Consider the following 19,163-nt stretch of genomic DNA (forward strand, 5'->3'; position numbering starts at 1 on the left):
CTTATGTGAATTATGATTTGCTGTAAAATTTTCTATTAAGCAGAAATAATAGGAGATTAACATTCAGTTTTGCCTTGCCAAATAGATCCATAACAGCTGCGCCCTCATACTGAAGCTGCAGTAAATTCTGAAAAATAAACAGAGAATGATATGGTACATTAAAAATTGTTAATCTATAAGCAGATTTAATTGGTCTAAAAATCTTCACCAGAAATCTTAGTTTCTCAGAAAATGATATGATCTCTCATTTTCTCCTTGACTCTTCAGGATATGTGGCAATTATACAACAAATCAACATGCTTCCAATCAGAGGTCACAATACCCAAGTATTTAAATTGTAATAATTACATTCTGCAGTGTGAAAGCCATGTATCATGAAGTTCATTATATTTTCTGTTGAATGCTCATGAGTGTGGACCAGAGTATTCATGTAAACAATAACTCAAAAAATAAAGTTAGACATTTCCCCTACTCCCAAGTAAAAATGTTGTAAAATCTGAGAGCAGGAGTTTACTAATATCAATCACTGATGGTTATTTGATGCTGAAATTAGATCTTGACTTCTTCACAAGTCTGAGGTTTGTGTATTTCCTTAAAATGACCATCCATTTCCCACATAAGGAACCATAACACCCAACTTCCAAAGAACTCTATACTGGTAACATTTTTATTGGTCAATGCCACATTTCCCAATACTTTTGTATGATAGATTTTGCTGTAAATGGCTTGTTTTAGTGAATCTTTACTGTGGTATAGTAATTAAACTGGGTATTGTTGCAGAAAGCAAGTATAAATACAAAATTATAAAATACATTACTTTATGTAAGTGTCTTAGGGGCAAAGATGACAAATTGTGCGTGGGTGAGGGGCAGGTGACCCCTGGTTGATAACTTAACACTTGTATTATTCTGTGAATTGTCTCCTTTATTCCTAAAGGATTTACAATCTGGCAGAACTTTCCACATCATAAATACAGTAATTTAGCTTCACAAACTTGTAAATTAACATGTCACCTGCTTGATTTGCTTCTATCAGTCAATCACACCATAGGATAAATGAAGTCATACAAACATCCATGTCATCAACTGTAACAGATGGAATAATTTAAATCATGGTTTACAAGGAGTATGGTAGCTTCTTAGACAATCATCATTGGCTTCGCCCACTCACAACCATATATCACCTTTCAACCTAACCTAAACCTCTGGCTACACTACACATCCACTTGTCACTGGCTACACTCTTACAAAATAGAGACAATAATACTGGATAAAACTTACTGACAGATTAAAATCTGAAATATAGAACCTTGCCTTTTGGGGTCCATACTCTTATCAAGCCAAATTTCAGGGTTTGAGTCTTAGTTTGGCACATAGTATTAATTCCCCATGGAGCTTTATTAAATATTATTTTCATTATTTTGTAGATCAAGTTTGTGTTAATGGGTTGATCTGTAGTGTAGCCCATGGTTTAGGCTAGGTTGCAGGTCATGATTTTGTCAAGAGTCCTGATGAAGAACACAGCTTTAATGTGCCAGGAAGTTTCAAAACAGCACATACTCAATTGCAGAGTGAAATGTTCATTCTGCAGTATCAAATAAACATGGAAATAAAGATTCTCAGTGTTCTGTTATACTGCCAGAAACAAGTTTGTGTGATGATGTGTGTCCCATGCTGTGACTGGCTGATAGAAGCAAATTGAACAGGTACTATTTTGATTTGGGTGTTTTTGAAGCTTAAGTACCATATTTGGTGGTATTTGATTTTATACCTATATACTACAAAAATATGCAGTGTAATTCATCCACTGCAGTAAGCAACTCTCTGAAATGTCTCAGTTATGGTAAAATTTGTTGTACAAAATTATCAGCAAATGTGATTTCGGCAGATAAAACTGTTACATAAGTTTAAATATATAGGAATTTCAAGATGGTTCCTTTATTGAGAGAAATGATTTGTTCGGTAATGAAACCCACAACCTCTTACAAACACATAGGTACTTCAGGCAGAGTTAAAGGGAACAGTGAAACACACTGGGTTGCACCTCCAGACTAGGCTGACAACTCTTATGGTTCAAATGGCTCTGAGCACCATGGGACTTAACATCTGAGGTCATCAGTCCCCTAGAACTTAGAACTACTTAAACCTAACTAACCTAACTACATCACACAATCCATGCCTGATGCAGGATTCAAACCTGCGACCATAGCAGTCGTGTGGTTCCAGACTGAAGCGCTTAGAACCGCTCGGCCACTGCGGCCAGCCGTCATCTCTTATGAAAACAGATTATGTTCACAGCCCTAGGTTCTTGTTTCATCCTCAGAATGATGATGATGAACCCTACAAATATTTACATGGTAATGAGTCTTACATTTATCTGCAATGGCAGGTCTCAGTGGAGTAGATACCCTGAAGGGATGCAACCCTTCAGAATTAGTGGAAAAACAATTTTCCAAGCCAGCAGGAAATGTGGTCATTGTCAAATGTCTACTGTTGTGCAGAAGGCAGTTTGTTTTTACATGCTAAAACGAAAACTCTGAACACCTGTTTTCACATTACAGTGAAGTGCTTATGGTTCATCATAAATTTGCCTCAGAAGAGAACTATGGAGTTATGTCAATGTTTTAAAAACAACTTTAAACAGTGTATGGTTGCAGAGTTATATCACCCAAAAAACGGCATAAATCACATGAAAACTGGTGAAACCCCACGTGAAAAATCACCCAACAACTGGCTACACACCTGAAAACTGTCAACACATAACCTGAAAATTAGTGCAAAAATTTTTTCATGCCTTTACTGATTGAGTGATTTTTGTGTTGAAGTTTTTAGCTTCTGGGGATTGTACACAATGCAATATGAAAATGCGAACAGATTGGAGCCAAACACAACTCTGCAATGAATCTACTTAGTGGCACAGAATACACTGAAAAGAAATTTCACGGTAAATCGAAACTGTGAGCTATAGCTAGATATGAACCTTAGTCAGTATCAGATTAGGCATGCTTCTATGGATCTACCAGTAGAATTTTGCTCTCAAGATGATGAGATTTGAGTTAGAAATTAACCTGACACATTCTTTTAGTTTACTACAAAGGCTACAGTTTGGTTTCAGAGGACCCAGTGAAAGGTTCTGTATTGAGAACAAATAATTTGCAGTGTATGTCTTGAAAATACATTACATGTGGCATGGACAACAACTTAAAATCAGATTACATGAATATTTAAAAGCTTGGAATCAGAAAATACTCTGCTTAATATTTATGTGCATTCATCTGGGTTTTCAGTCCACTTCACCAACACCAATTATTCCTTCTCATTTTAAATTTTTTTCTGGCAATTACACATTTTTAAAGGTAGACTTAAAGCTGATGTTATACCCTCTGCCTTGTTCATCTCATTTACTGACCCTCTTTCCACAAACATTTCACGAGACACAGGGTAGCTCAAATTGGTTAAGGCTCATATGTTGAAAGTAATTATTTAGCTTTAAGCATCTTTATTAAACAACCATGTTGCAAACCAAAAAAACTATAGGTACCACTGCAAATTTAAAGTACAGACTGGTTTCCATGCTGTGTCATGTAATCTTATTAGCTGAAGTTACAACAGTCTGTCAACAGAAGAATTTTATATTTACACTTATACAGGAAAATGTGAAAAGAATTGTTGCCCTGTAATAAAGATTTCCCAATCATCAGGTACAAGAATAACACTGTTTAAAAACAAACAAGTGTGAAGCAAAAGGTGATAACTCAACCAAAATAATTAGCCAAAACTGGACCACTTGCAGAAATATTCCTAAGTTTTAAAATTAGTTTGTATACCATTCACTGAACCACAGCATCTTGTGTATCATTACAACAATTATTATTTTTTCCTTATAGAAAAAAATCACCACAAAGTTCACACCTGTTGAAAGATACCATTTACTAACAAAGAGATAGAGGGGCTGGCCAGTACTTACCTCAGCTCAGTACAGCCGATAGATACACAAAAAACAGAACCGAAAATTTATGTTCCTAGCTTTTGGAACAAATGTTTCTTCATCAGGGAGGAGAGAGGGGAAAGAAAGGGAAGAAGGGAAAGTGGATTCAGTTACTCACAACCCAGGTTATGAAGCAACAGGGAAAGGAAAACAGGGAGGGTAGCAAGGATGGAGGCATGGTTGTCAGGGGGAAGCCAAAGATATTCTACTGTAAGTACAGTGCTAGCTTCAAACCAAAGGGCATGCATACAGAAGTAAAGAGGTGTACAGTATACAGATAAACACAACTATGTAGGATGAAAAGATGCGTGAATGGCTAAAGACGAAAGGGAAAGAGGAGAAGACTGAAGAGTAAATAGGAGTGAGGTTGTTTAACATAGGTTGAGTCCAGGGGGATGGCGGGATGAAAGGACGTGTTGGAGTGCAAGTTCCCATCTCCGCAGTTCAGAGGGACTGGTGTTGGGTGGGAGAAACCAAATGGCACATACGGTGTAGCAGGTTCCTAGGTCCCTAGAATTATGCTGGAGGGCATGCTCTGCTACTGGGTATTGGACATCTCCTAGGCGGACAGTTCGTCTGTGTCCATTCATGCGCTCAGCCAGTTTAGTTGTTGTTATACTGTAGGCATGCCAGCTGATAAATGACATGTGTAGTTTCACACATGGCCCTGCCTTGAATTGTGTATGTTTTACCAGTAGCGGGGCTGGAGTAGGTGATTGTGGGGGGATGCATGGGGCAGGTTTTGCAGCGGGGTCGGTTACAGAGGTAGGAACCGCTGGTTAGAGAAGGTAGTCTGGGAATATTGTAAGGTTTAACAAGGATGTTACGGAGGTTAGGGGGGCGACGAAAAGCAACTCTGGGTGGTGTGGGGAGAATTTTGTCAAGGGATGATCTCATTTCAGGGGTTGACTTGAGAAAGTCGTATCCCTGGCAGAGTAATTTGTTGATGTATTCAAGGCCAGGATAATATTGGGTGACAAGGGGGATGCTTCTGTGTGGTCTGAGGGTAGGAACATTGTTGTTGGACGGGGAGGAATGTATTGCTTGGGAGATCTGTTTGTGGACAAGGTCTGCAGGATAGTTGTGGGAGAGGAAAGCACTGGTCAGGTTATTGGTGTAATTGTTGAGGGATTCATCACTGGAGCAGATACGTTTGCCACGAATACCTAGGCTGTAGGGAAGGGAACGTTTGATGTGGAATGGATGGCAGCTATCAAAGTGAAGGTACTGTTGTTTGTTTGTGGGTTTGATATGGACAGGAGGTGTGGATGTGAGCTACAACAAGATGAAGGTCAACATCCAGGAAGGTGGCTTGGGTTTTGGAGAAGGACCAGGTGAAATTCAGATGCAAAAAGGAGTTGGAGTTGAGGTTATGGAGGAAATTAAGGAGTGTTTCTTCACCATGAGTCCAGACCACAAAGATGACATCTATAAACCTATACCAGGTCAGGGGAAGCAGCTGTTGGGTCTTCAGGAAAGCCTCCTCCATGCGGCCCATGCAGAGGTTAGCATAGGACAGAGCCAACCTGGTTCCCATGGCCGTTCCCCTGATTTGTTTGTAGGTCTGGCTTTCAAAAGTGAAGTAATTATGGGTTTTGATGAAGTTGGTAAGCGTGATAAGGAACGAGGTTTTCGGAAGATCTTCGGGTGGGCGTTGGGAGAGGTAGTGCTCAAGGGCAGAGAGACCATGGGTATGTGGGATGTTTGTGTAAAGGGATGTAGCATCTATGGTGACAAAGGTTTCAGGTGGGAGAGGAGTGGGAATGGATTTGAGGCGTTCTAGGAAGTGGTTTGTGTCTTTGATGTAGGATGGGAGTGTGCGGGTGATAGGTTGGAGGTGTTGGTCTACCAGAGCTGAGATACGTTCTGTTGGGGCTTTGAAGCCTGCTACAATGGGACGGCCAGGATGGTTCTCTTTGTGGATTTTGGGTAATAGGTAGAAGGTAGGAGTACGGGGCTCAGGTGGAGTGAGTAAGTCTATGGAAGCCGTTGTGAGGCCTTGTGAGGGACCTTGGATTTTTAGGATTTTCTGCAGCTCAGTCTGGATGGAGGGAATGGGATCCTGGGTAACAGCTTTGTAGGTTGAGGTGTCGGAGAGTTGACGCAGTCCTTCTGCCACATACTCCACACGGTCAAGTACCACAGTTGCTGGGAGGATGACAATAGAGCGGTCTGTCTTCAGCTCCTTAATGGCACGGGATTCAGCTGGGGTGATGTTGGGGGTTGTCGGGATGTTGTTGGCTATGAGGGGGGTTTGTTGAAGGTTCTGTTGTGGTTGGTGTTTGTGAGGGATAGGGAGAAGGACCCCACTTCTTAGGTGTTGCACTAGAATAGGTGTTGCATAGCCAACAAACCTAGCCTAGCCACCCTACTCCACCTCCCCATCACAGCACATACCCCACACAGACCACATCTCAACTATAACCACAGTCAAATGCCACATATCACCAGTCAAATGCCACATATCACCAGTCCCAATTCAGTTCTAAACCTCTCATCCAGATCCCTCTCTCCTCCAGAGACATCTGTTCTATCAAAAGGCTTAACCTTTAGCCCCACACCTAAATTCAACCACACTGCCCTGGTTAAAGATCTCCTCTCATTCACCCAGAACCTCAACTGGAAATATCACTTCACTACCCAAACACAGTCCCCAAATACTAGACCCAGTGTTGAACCCTGTGTAGAACAGTTCCGACCGCCTTCTCAAAGGGATCCTCCTCCCCTCCCCTAAAACCATCCCTTGCAGACATTTCAGGAATTCCTCACATCCAGTGTTGCCTCCCAGTCCTTCTTGAAGAACATCCCGACAACCCCCAACATCACCCCAGCTGAATCCCGTGCCATTAAGGAGCTGAAGACAGACCGCTCTATTGTCATCCTCCCAGCGGATAAAGGCTCCACAACTGTGGTACTTGAGCGTGTGGAGTATGTGGTAGAAGGACTGCGTCAACTCTCCGACACCTCAACCTACAAAGCTGTTACCCAGGATCCCATTCCCTCCATCCAGACTGAGCTGCAGAAAATCCTAAAAATCCAAGGTCCCTCACAAGGCCTCACAACGGCTTCCATAGACTTACTCACTCCATCTGAGCCCCGTACTCCTACCTTCTACCTATTACCCAAAATCCACAAAGAGAACCATCCTGGCCGTCCCATTGTAGCAGGCTTCAAAGCCCCAACAGAACGTATCTCAGCTCTGGTAGACCAACACCTCCAACCTATCACCCGCACACTCCCATCCTACATCAAAGACACAAACCACTTCCTAGAACGCCTCAAATCCATTCCCACTCCTCTCCCACCTGAAACCTTTCTTGTCACCATAGATGCTACATCCCTTTACACAAACATCCCACATACCCATGGTCTCTCTGCCCTTGAGCACTACCTCTCCCAACACCCACCCGAAGATCTTCCAAAAACCTCGTTCCTTATCACGCTTACCAACTTCATCCTAACCCATAATTACTTCACTTTTGAAGGCCATACCTACAAACAAGCCCGCATCTCATGGTCGTGCAGTAGCGTTCTCGCTTCCCACGCCCGGGTTCCCGGGTTCGATTCCCGGCGGGGTCAGGGATTTTCTCTGCCTCGTGATGGCTGGGTGTTGTGTGCTGTCCTTAGGTTAGTTAGGTTTAAGTAGTTCTAAGTTCTAGGGGACTGATGACCATAGCTGTTAAGTCCCATAGTGCTCAGAGCCATTTGAACCACCTACAAACAAATCTGGGGAATGGCCATGGGAACCAGGTTGGCTCCGTCCTATGCTAACCTCTTCATGGGCTGCATGGAGGAGGCTTTCCTGAAGACCCAACAGCTGCTTCCCCTGGCCTGGTATAGGTTTATAGATGACATCTTTGTGGTCTGGACTCATGGTGAAGAAACACTCCTTAATTTCCTCCATAACCTCAACTCCTTTTCGAATCTGAATTTCACCGGGTCCTTCTCCAAAACCCAAGCCATCTTCCTGGATGTTAACCTTCATCTTGTTGAAGCTCACATACACACCTCTGTCCATATCAAACCCACAAACAAACAACAGTACCTTCACTTTGATAGCTGCCATCCATTCCACATCAAACGTTCCCTTCCCTACAGCCTAGGTATTCGTGGCAAACGTATCTGCTCCAGTGATGAATCCCTCAACAATTACACCAATAACCTGACCAGTGCTTTCCTCTCCCGCAACTATCCTGCAGACCTTGTCCACAAACAGATCTCCCAAGCAATACATTCCTCCCCGTCCAACAACAATGTTCCTACCCTCAGACCACACAGAAGCATCCCCCTTGTCACCCAATATTATCCTGGCCTTGAATACATCAACAAATTACTCTGCCAGGGATACGACTTTCTCAAGTCAACCCCTGAAATGAGATCATCCCTTGACAAAATTCTCCCCACACCACCCAGAGTTGCCTTTCGTCACCCCCCTAACCTCCGTAACATCCTTGTTAAACCTTACAATATTCCCAGACTACCTTCTCTAACCAGCGGTTCCTACCCCTGTAACCGACCCCGCTGCAAAACCTGACCCATGCATCCCCCCACAATCACCTACTCCAGCCCCGCTACTGGTAAAACATACACAATTCAAGGCAGGGCCATGTGTGAAACTACACATGTCATTTATCAGCTGGCATGCCTACAGTATAACAACAACTAAACTGGCTGAGCGCATGAATGGACACAGACGAACTGTCCGCCTAGGAGATGTCCAATACCCAGTAGCAGAGCATGCCCTCCAGCATAATTCTAGGGACCTAGGAACCTGCTACACCGTATGTGCCATTTGGTTTCTCCCACCCAACACCAGTCCCTCTGAACTGCGGAGATGGGAACTTGCACTCCAACACGTCCTTTCATCCCGCCATCCCCCTGGACTCAACCTATGTTAAACAACCTCACTCCTATTTACTCTTCAGTCTTCTCCTCTTTCCCTTTCGTCTTTAGCCATTCACGCATCTTTTCATCCTACATAGTTGTGTTTATTTGTATACTGTACACCTCTTTACTTCTGTATGCATCCTCTTTGGTTTGAAGCTAGTACAGTACTTACAGTAGAATATCTTTGGCTTCCCCCTGACAACCATGCCTCCATCCTTGCTACCCTCCCTGTTTTCCTTTCCCTGTTGCTTCATAACCTGGGTTGTGAGTAACTGAATCCACTTTCCCTTCTTCCCTTTCTTTCCCCTCTCTCCTCCCTGATGAAGGAACATTTGTTCCGAAAGCTAGGAACGTAAATTTTCGGTTCTGTTTTTTGTGTATCTATCGGCTGTACTGAGCTGAGGTAAGTACTGGCCAGCCCCTCTATCTCTTTGTTAGTATTTGTTTCACATCTTTATATGAGATTTTCCATTAATCATTTAGAAAGATACCATTTATCATACATCATTTCATTTTGTGTATAATACAGCTTAGGAATGATATGTTAGGGTATGCTCAAAAGTAATGCCTCCAAATTGTTTTAGCTTTTTAAATATAACAAACTTTATTAACACTGCATCTTCATTCATCATGTCTAAATTCTCAACATAGTCAGCCTAGCAACAAACATACTCATATTTCTCCCAAAGAGAAAACAGTTTGTTGACACCATCACTGTAGAATGTTTGATATTGTTGATGGAGTTACAACCTCAGCCTAGCTTGCACCCTTTCATTACTATCAAAGTGAAGTTCTTGAATGTGTTCTTCAAGTTTTGGAAACATGTGAAAATCTGATGGGGACCAAGACAAGACTGTATGGAGGATGATCGATGACAGTCAACTCAAAAGTGTTGGTTTGCTACAGATGTAACAGTACTTGTGTGGGGTCTGCCACTGTCATGCTGAAGGAGAGAGTGCTCCATGTGAATACGAAATCCTTGAATGCATGCTTTTAGTTACCTGAGGGTTTCGCTGTACCTCACAGAGTTTACGGTGGTGCCTTTAGGCATGAATTCCAAATACACCATACCTTGAACATCCCAGAACACTGTCACCATGATTTTACCTGCTGATGGCATGGTCTTTAACTTTCTTAGTGTTGGTGATACTTTGTGGGGGAAGTCCATTGCTTCTCTCATGTCTTCAGGGTAAAAATGGTGAAACCAGTTTTCACAACCTTCCAAAATGTTGTTTGGGGACCCATCAGCCTCAACGCTCGAAACACAAACGAAACTGTTGACAGGTGTCCATCCTCCTCGGTTTCATGTCAAGAGTGAGCATTTAGGGGGCCCACCAGTTCACTGTTACTTGTACAGGAGTTCTGCAATGATGGTCCTTACACACACTCGTGATATGCCACATTTATCTCAGAGCTGTGTCTATGGTATCCAACAACTTTCTCTTATGAGTTTATCACTCTGATCCCCATGACTCATCTATCGTCATACGCAATAATTCACTGTGAGATCTATAAAGCACATTGAGGTTAGCACCGTCGTTTTCTTCATTAAGAGCATGAACCACCTAATGTCGCATATTACTGATATCATTACAATCATGACCATACCCAGCTTTCATTCTTCCATGGATTTCAATTGAAGGCAGTTTTTCTGCAGTCAGAAACTCAATTACAGCATGCTATTCCTTACGCACCAACATGGTTACATTACACACCGCCATGTTACAAATAACAATTTGGAGGCCTCTAGCAGCAGAGATTTGCAACTTTTGTCAGGAAAGCTGGAAACTCTAACAAGTAATATGTGTGACGTGTAATACCTCAACCAATATTGGGAACACAATAAAAATTTGGAGTCATTACCCTTCAGCATGCCCTTGTAATTGCAATATACAAAAATCAAAATTTGTGATTATACAGGGGGGAGAAAAATTTTGTCACGGGATTTTAAAGCTAGATACCTGACACCACTAGGAACCAAAGTTACTAATGTTGTGTAGGTCAACAACGCACAATTTTTAAACTACGGAAACTTGGCACCAAGCACTTCGATTGGCCATGAGATTGCCCAGTTGCTGGATGCTCTGGTCAATGCATGACCGCGAATGCTTTGCCTGCCGGTCTGCACGCTCGGTGGTAGCGTGTCAGCCTTCCACTCTGGGGGCAAATCCGTCCTGACACATCTATTCCAGTTTCATGATAAGACACAAAGGGGAACAAACCTATCAACAGCTGTTAGTTCGTGTACAGAATATCTTTTACAAATTGCGTCAGCACTGAAAAGAGCCGTTTTTTTGTAGCTAGGACATTATTTACTTAAAGCAGGTTTTCAAATTGGTGACCCTCAAGACGTGACACAAGCTCGGTAACATCGAACGGTGTTTTACCGAACTCTTTCAAAGATTCCTGGCATTGCCATGATGTAATTGGCAGCATGTTGAATGCAATACATTAATTCCTCTTTGTTTCTAGGTGGTTTGCGTTCAGGTGGGTAAACCTTAACTTTGAAGAATCCCCACAAGAAAAAGTCCAGTGGTGTGAGGTCTGGTGATCACAGGGGCCATGTCGTACGAGCACATCTGCCAGCTACCCAGCCATTGAAGAGTTCATTTAAATATCTGTGCACAGCATGACTGTTATGTATGGGTGCCCCATGATGCTGCAACCATTTGCGTAGCTGTATGTCCAGGGGAACATCTTCCAGCATTGTTCCCGGTGTCTGTGGACGAATGTGATGTGAGTATTTCCCCTTGCCCAATAATAAATTCTGAGTGTGGTATAGGCCATCCCGATAGAAAGTGCACTCATCGGTAAACAACACAATGGTGGGGAAGTTGTGATCTTGTGCAACACATTGCAGTAACTGCCAGCAAAACCCTAGCCTGTGTTCATAATCCATCACAAGATTTAGGTCTTTGACAGGGTGTAAACTAAATGGATGCTGGCTGTCATCCCTCAAATCTCCCAGACTAACCGATGAGTGATCCCATGTCGTGTCCAGCCACTTGAGTACTTGTCATAGTTGCTTCCTTGAAGCGCCTGAGAACAGTCACTTCAGATGCAGCATCCCGTCGTGTTCAAGGTCTTCCAGCATCACCACGATATCCCGCTAACAATCTGTTTCACCAAGTCGCTGGTGAATTATTGTAATGTTTGTGGGTGTGGGTGGCATCTTGCTGGGTACCGTTCCTCATACAACCGTTGAGCTTCATGCAGATTACCATTAGCTAATCCATGAACAAAAACCATAATCTCATTGTTTTTCAAACGAATACTGTGCTGTGTATGACTAAATCGCACGTGACGCACGATTGCTCTGAAGCGAAGCTTAGGTGTGATGCCTCTGACGTGAGGTGGAGACAAACAGTAAGACTTATTTGACATGTGTGTGTATAATGTTGGGGCAGTGATGGGGCAAGAGGCTTTTGTATGTGTGAACTGACAACCATAGTGCTGCCTGTCAACCGATGAACGGCAACACGGCCGATCGGGGTTCATGGCGCCAAGTTTCCGTGGTTTGAAAATGATGCATTGTCGACCTACACAACATTAGTAATTTTGGTTCCTACTGGCATCAGCCATCCAGGGTTAAAATTTTGTGACACAATTTTTCTCCACCCTGTATACAACACAGTTTTATTCACATATTTGTGCACCAATGAAAATATAGCACAGAAATATTAATTGGAGCTTTAGCACTATCAATATTTTTTATAACAGAATGCAATAATATTTAATTTACCTGCATATCAATATCCACCTTCTCCATGTCAACTCCCATGAACTTTGCGGAGACAATAAATATGCCAGGCGTTTCAGACGGGCTTATTTCAAACTGTAGATTACGAAACTGAGCAGCTGGTAGTCCGTCAACTTCAAGCAGTATTCCTTTCTCATGTAGACGAGCAGCACTATAACGCAGTTTAAGCTTCCTACTTGCTTTTGAATGTTTCTCTCCAGGCTCACTTCTCGGGATGTGCACTTTTCTGCAACACAGTGTATGTCATATAAGTTTTCTGTTATTAAAGTCCCTTATCTATTTTGTCACAGCCAACAGATAAACTGTTAAAGTTTCTGTAAATGTTTTGAAAAAAAAAAAAAAAACCTCTGATGTGTATGTATGTCTTCAATCATTTGTAATAACAGTTAGAGACACATGCATGAAGTGTCAATCTGAGGTTTTGCAGAGCAATTTAAGAACAAAGCATTGTGTAAAATAATGAGTGAGCATACTACCCACTGGTGTAATGCAAGATTTTTGGCTGCTTGCACACTGTTCTTCTTTGGGGCTGGACACATAGGAAGAAAACAGTAATTCAGAATCAAAATAAAATAGTAGCATGAAGGTAAGAATTTAGTGTTAAGCTAACACCGAGTTCATTAGGGGGTGGGGGCACTTGCAGTGAGGAAGCGTTGTAATTGTGGCTGCATTAAGCAATCATTCCACTGCTCACTCAAGTGATACAGGGAAATAACAGGAAACCTACGGCTGGTCAGATTATGATTTTAATACTTATTTGTCCTAAACTCAGAGTAAGATGATTTATCAGTTATATAAGGGTCCTGTCAGACTTAAAACTGTACAAAAACAGGAGTAGCACTGTCACTATCCGTCTCAACAGCTAATACAGCACTGTTTTGTTTTGGTGAAGGAAAATGGTTTGTATATGTACGTGCTGCTATCTCTGTGGAAAAATATCCTACTTCGTAATTCACAAAGATTCCTTATTCTAAATGGGACCACTGTGCAACTTTACTGTTGAGGTGTAACAACTTAAAATAAAATGTCAGGAAGAATGCTAACTTTGATTTTACTTTGGATGCCCGTGTAAGAATAGGTGTAACAAGCCACTTATTTAGACAAGTAATAGTGAAGTGTCTTTTGTTTGGCGAAGCTGCAACGTTTCCTCACGCCAATGTCACGCCACTGTCTCAGGAGCAGTAGGTCAGTTGGTGTCACCTCAGGCTGTTGTTCCAGCATATGGCAGCCTCGAGAGCAGCGTAGCCGTCGATGTGACTCATCAACGGTGCAGCCTTCGCCTCGTCATCCTCGTGACTTTCACACTGCCATGGAATGTTAACCATGTCAATTATAGAAGAGTCTGTCACTTCCAACTGTTCGTCCGAATTTAACCACTCGCCTACTTCCACCTCTTCTGCCTCTTCACACCCTGGCAATATTCTGATTAAATTACACAATGGTTGATTTTCCTCATCTGCTAAATCTTCAGTTTCTGTGTCTGGCATACTTTCCTGTAGAATTTTCCTCCATGACTTAGAAATTGTGTCTGAATTTATTTCGCTCCAAGATTCGCTAATCCAGTACACGACATCCTTCAAAGTCACTTTCTTCAAAGCTCCTACAATGTTTTCATTGTCTTCGGAATGAGGATTGACTGTAGCAATTGCTGTTGATACTTTTTTTTTTAGAAATTCCAGAATTCCCTGATCTATGGGCTGAATGAGACAGGTAACATTTGGCGGGAAAAACAAGGCGCGGATTCCGTCGCACTGCAGTTCTCCTGGACTTGCATGTGAGGACGCATTATCCATGAGCAAAATTGCTTTACATGGCAGTCCCCTTTCTTTTAAAAAATTCTTGCAGTCAGATACAAATGAGTTAAAAAACCAGTTCTTGAAGATTTCCTGATTCACCCAAGCATTATTCCGATGTGTACAGACAACCGGAAGAGCTTAGATGGATACAGTCTTGAATGCTCTTGGCGTGGCAGACTTCCCAATCACAACTAGTTTTAGTTTGTGGTTTCCAGTTGCATTTGAAGCCTGCCATAACTGTGACCCACTATTTGCTTTTTTTGTGCCCAGGAGCACTTTTTTCTTCACAAGAAGCAAGTGTTCTCGCTGGTAACTTTTTAAAATTTAGCCCAGTTTTGTCACAGTTATATATTTGTTCATTAGACAAATTTTTGTCATTTATGATTTTTTTAAACTCAACGATAAATTCTGAAACGGCCTGAGCATAACCAGAGAATTTTTCTCCACATACGTCTAGTTGACGCACTCCATAGTGGCGAAATTGTCATCTCCTTCCTGCAGCTGGTTTCTGAAAAACAAATCTTTTTCTTGCAAGACTGGGCCAGAAATTGGAGCACCCTTCTGTCTCTGTTGGGTAAACCACATGAACAATGTCTCACTTGTTTTTTTTTGAAGTCTGACTTCTTTATACTTCTTTCACTGAGAGATTCGTGTGAGCATTTCTGTGAAGAAAACTGTTCCAGTTTAAGTCAGTTTCTTCGCCAGTCACCAACAGTAACTTCACCGATACCATATTCGAGAGCAAGTTTTTTTTATTGTTTCTCCTTTGTCAAGTCGTCTTAATGCTTCTAATTTTAGATGCAAAGGCAGAAATTTCCTCTTTTTTGTTACAGCACTCATCTTTGTAAGGTGTACAATGGAACACACAGTCAACAAACAAAATGACACACAACACTGTACAGTACAGGTACTGGGAGCTACAGCAGCGTATGAACTCCCCAGTTTTGATCGGTAGCAGCTGGCAGCAGTTGGGGTTTATAAATTTCATCACTGGGGAAAGATGTGGCGCTGCTCTCTGATTATTTTAACTTTCAGATTCAAAATCAATATAACAAAGTTGTTCAGACTTCTTTCTTACTGGCCTGAAGTTTTTATTAATGGTGCATTTTGGATCTTCCAAGTGTATGCCCATCATACTACCCAAAGACAATCTCTCACCATTATTTCTTGTTGCTGAAGAGAAATAAAGAATAATTTTACATTATAGTAAACAATGGAAACTCCAGGTGGTAATATCAATAATGTAGGAGAAAACAGATTGCTACTTATGATAAAGAAGTTAGTAGCATCTGTCTTTTCATACATTGTTCTCATTATATTAGCAACATTTTTCAGACAGCTTGGCATGACAATACTCAGAATTACCACAGAACGTGGTAGAAGGGCATCATACACATTTATCTGCAAATTTGTTGTAGTGTATTGTGTACACTCATCTATCACAAATAAAACTGATACAGCATATAGCACCCAAATTACATCAGAATAAGTAGGGTAAAGTGCAACACAAACGGTGGGGGCAATAATTTCTGTGCATCCCTCCCTTTCCCGAGGCATGGACGAATAGTTCCAAAAGCTAGGATAATATCATTGCCCCCTCCTCCTTGTGTGTGTGTGTGTGTGTGTGTGTGTGTGTGTGTGTGTGTGTGTGTAGCACTAAACATTCCATCTCTTGAAGATTCACAATGGCCAGTAATTTCGTCTCATTTTTATTGGACAAACTCCGTATATTGTTAATCATGCTTATTCGCATTCTGTTTTCTATACTGGATTTTTTGATGTCATTGATGGATGTTTTTCACTTAATTCAGAGAACAGAAGTAGAAGCGAAGCCAGCACTGTGTGATGATTACAGCTTTTGGATCTTCCAAGCTGAAGTAAGTATAACACCTTCCGAAGTGATGTCATCATCTTATTTATTTTGCACTGACACAGTGTAGACTGCACAGAAAGTGCACATGTCATAAAAGATACTTGTGAAGATAATGATTTGATGGTACCTATATAAATTAGTTCTTTTGTTTTTTTCTAATAATTATCATCGTTAGAAACTACAACTTTCTTTAATGGTGTTTCTGTACTGAAATAATGGGGGTACACTGGTGGGTGACTTTTTCCTTAGGAGTCAGTTCAAAATGGTTGAAATGGCTCTGTGCACTATGGGACTTAACTGCTGTGGTCATCAGTCCCCTAGAACGTAGAACTACTTAAACCTAACTGACCTAAGGACATCACACACATCCATGCCCGAGGCAGGATTGGAACCTGCGACCGTAGTGGTCACGCGGTTCCAGACTGTAGCGCCTAGAACCACACGGCCAGTCCGGCCAGCTAGGAGTCAGTATCTGACAAATGTACGAAAGTGTGCAAGTGTAAATGATGAACTGAAGAGTGATTTTTTTTCCCTGTGTTGATAACACCTGACTTGGAATGTGCCACATGCTTTTCTTTTTCACTAAGACATCCACAACAATAATAGATGAGCTACTTGTAATACATACGTGGATAAATTTGAGTGGCTAATATTTTAATGCAGGTCTATGAACTGCCAAAACCTCTTAACATAACTGATAGGTAAAAGTGTCTATGTACCGATAAAATCTGATGTATAGAAAATCACTTCATAAATGAAAATATGTAAATGCTGAATATATACTCTCCTGGGCAGCAGAATTTAATGTAATGTTGGCAGTAAGCATACTGATTAAAATGAAAGCAAAATGGAAATGAAGGTATGTGAAACTGTAGGTAATGAGAAGTATGAAGCAGTATTCATCGGAATTTGCTTCATAAGGTCCAGTGTGATGACATAAAAAGCTATGAAAATTATTTGAGAATGGACAAATATACATTTCAGTTTGCCATTACAAAAATAGCCCATTATATTTGCAAAAACGTCACTAATTTATGAACTCCAGTTCCTGCTAAAGATCATCTCAAGGTTACATTAAGATTTTTACAACTATTCCAGCTTGCAATGTAATACCCACATCTCATAGCATACCACTTCACGTGTTGTTTCAGAGGCATGTGAAACTGTATATAAACTCACTTGAGCAGGATTTTATGAAGATTAGGTTATTTAGAGTAACAAAGAAATACATTCATTTAATTTATGTGTGCTTTATTAACACCACTTAGATTTCTGCCAAATCCTTAGTCCACTCAATTTCTTCCTCATGTCATCTACGATGCATCAACTCTGAATACAGCTGATGTCTGCAGTTATTTCTTTGTTAAGAATCTTACTGATTATTGTGGTTTTCATAATCAATGTGTTGGGTGTTAAGAAGAATTGCATATTCTTTGCAGTTAGAAATTATCACTGTAGTGGTAGCCATACACAAAGTAAACTTTGATGTCATTTTACAGGTTAGAAGCACATGAAGCAAGTCAAACAGGTGTACAATGTGTCAAACTTTGATCATGCCCACACTCTAAGTTTGACAATAATCTTTGATCAAAGCTTCCATAGTACACTGTCTAGCAGTTGCCAAAGTGCATTGTTCAAAGTTTGTTGTTAAAGAGATTTGATAATATAAATGGGCCCAAGATAAACCACAGTTTCAAATTAACCTGTGGCATAAAATGCAATAATTACAACTGCAAAATAAATTGTTTAGTAAAACAATGGATGAAAATTAATTGCACTCCTATCACAAATAATAAATATGGGACTAACAACAACTAACAACACAAATAAATCTCAATCCACAGGAAATTTCCAGATAATGAAAAGGAGTAAGAAAATACAAAACAAATTTCTGCCTGACATTATAAAAAGAGACTAATTTCAAATGGGTCCATTTGTTTTCAAACAACTGTCCCTGTCTTTATCATGTAATAGTAAAATCATTCCATTGGTATATTCATGGTGTTAAAAAAGTATTCCATATTTTGAGAGGTGGTAGTATGGATCAAAAAAGACAAAGTCCAACAAACATGGGCTTTAAAATGCATACCTTAAGAGCTATGAGCACTAGATCTCCATTACTATGAAACCTATTTACTGAACAAGTGTCCACAGCTTTTAAGATATGCATTTTAGGGCCCATGTTTACTGGAGATTTTTGTCATTTTGATCCATACTACCACATTCCAGTATATGGAATACTGTTTTTAAAAACATTTTAGAAGGTTCGGCTATGTACTGTAAAAATAGAACAAAACCTTTATTACATTTATTACTTCTGAATTACTGTACAATAATATGATAAAGATGGAGGCAATGGTTTGAAACTGAATGGACACATTTCTGCATCTCAACTCATTTCAGTGCAACATTGACTTTGGTGACTGTGCAAATACTGTCAGTTCCTGTGCATTTCCTTCAATGTAGGCATAGCCTTGATCTTTTGTGCCACTTTTAATTTATCTTTAGTAAATTTGCAAGACTAAAATGTTGTTCAGTTACTTCAGTTGAGAATAACAATAGGACGACTGTAAAAATGCCTCTACAGGAAGTTGAGGAGTATGTACACTTTTATCAAATATTAAACGACAGAGGTAACATTTATCAAACAATGTAGGAAACAGACACTCACATAAAGCTTTCAGCCACAGCCTTCATCAGTAAAAGAGAGATAGATACCATGTACTCATACAGGGAAGCACACCTCACTCACACACAACCACCAACTCCAGCATCTCGGGCCAGAATGCAACTATCACTTGGGATGCAAGCAGCAATCTGGAGGGGTTGGGGAAGGTGAAGGGATAGTAGTGTACAGGTG

The 19,163-nt window shown here is 40.9% G+C and overlaps 1 protein-coding gene across 2 annotated transcripts in view; it reads right to left on the bottom strand.

Moving 5' to 3' along the window:
* Positions 1–19,163, bottom strand: part of LOC126188008 (ras GTPase-activating-like protein IQGAP1) — a 334,889-nt gene that overhangs the window by 2,597 nt on the left and 313,129 nt on the right. For both annotated transcript variants that reach the window (XM_049929428.1, XM_049929435.1), the window contains exons 31-32: positions 12,617–12,860; positions 1–127 (exon numbers count right to left, since the gene is read on the bottom strand). In XM_049929428.1, coding sequence (XP_049785385.1) covers positions 11–127; positions 12,617–12,860 — 361 coding nt within the window. In that variant the 3' untranslated portion in view covers positions 1–10. The remainder of the gene's footprint in view (positions 128–12,616; positions 12,861–19,163) is intronic.

Source organism: Schistocerca cancellata, chromosome 1 (genome assembly GCF_023864275.1).
Source record: "Schistocerca cancellata isolate TAMUIC-IGC-003103 chromosome 1, iqSchCanc2.1, whole genome shotgun sequence".
Classification (NCBI taxonomy): domain Eukaryota; kingdom Metazoa; phylum Arthropoda; class Insecta; order Orthoptera; family Acrididae; genus Schistocerca; species Schistocerca cancellata.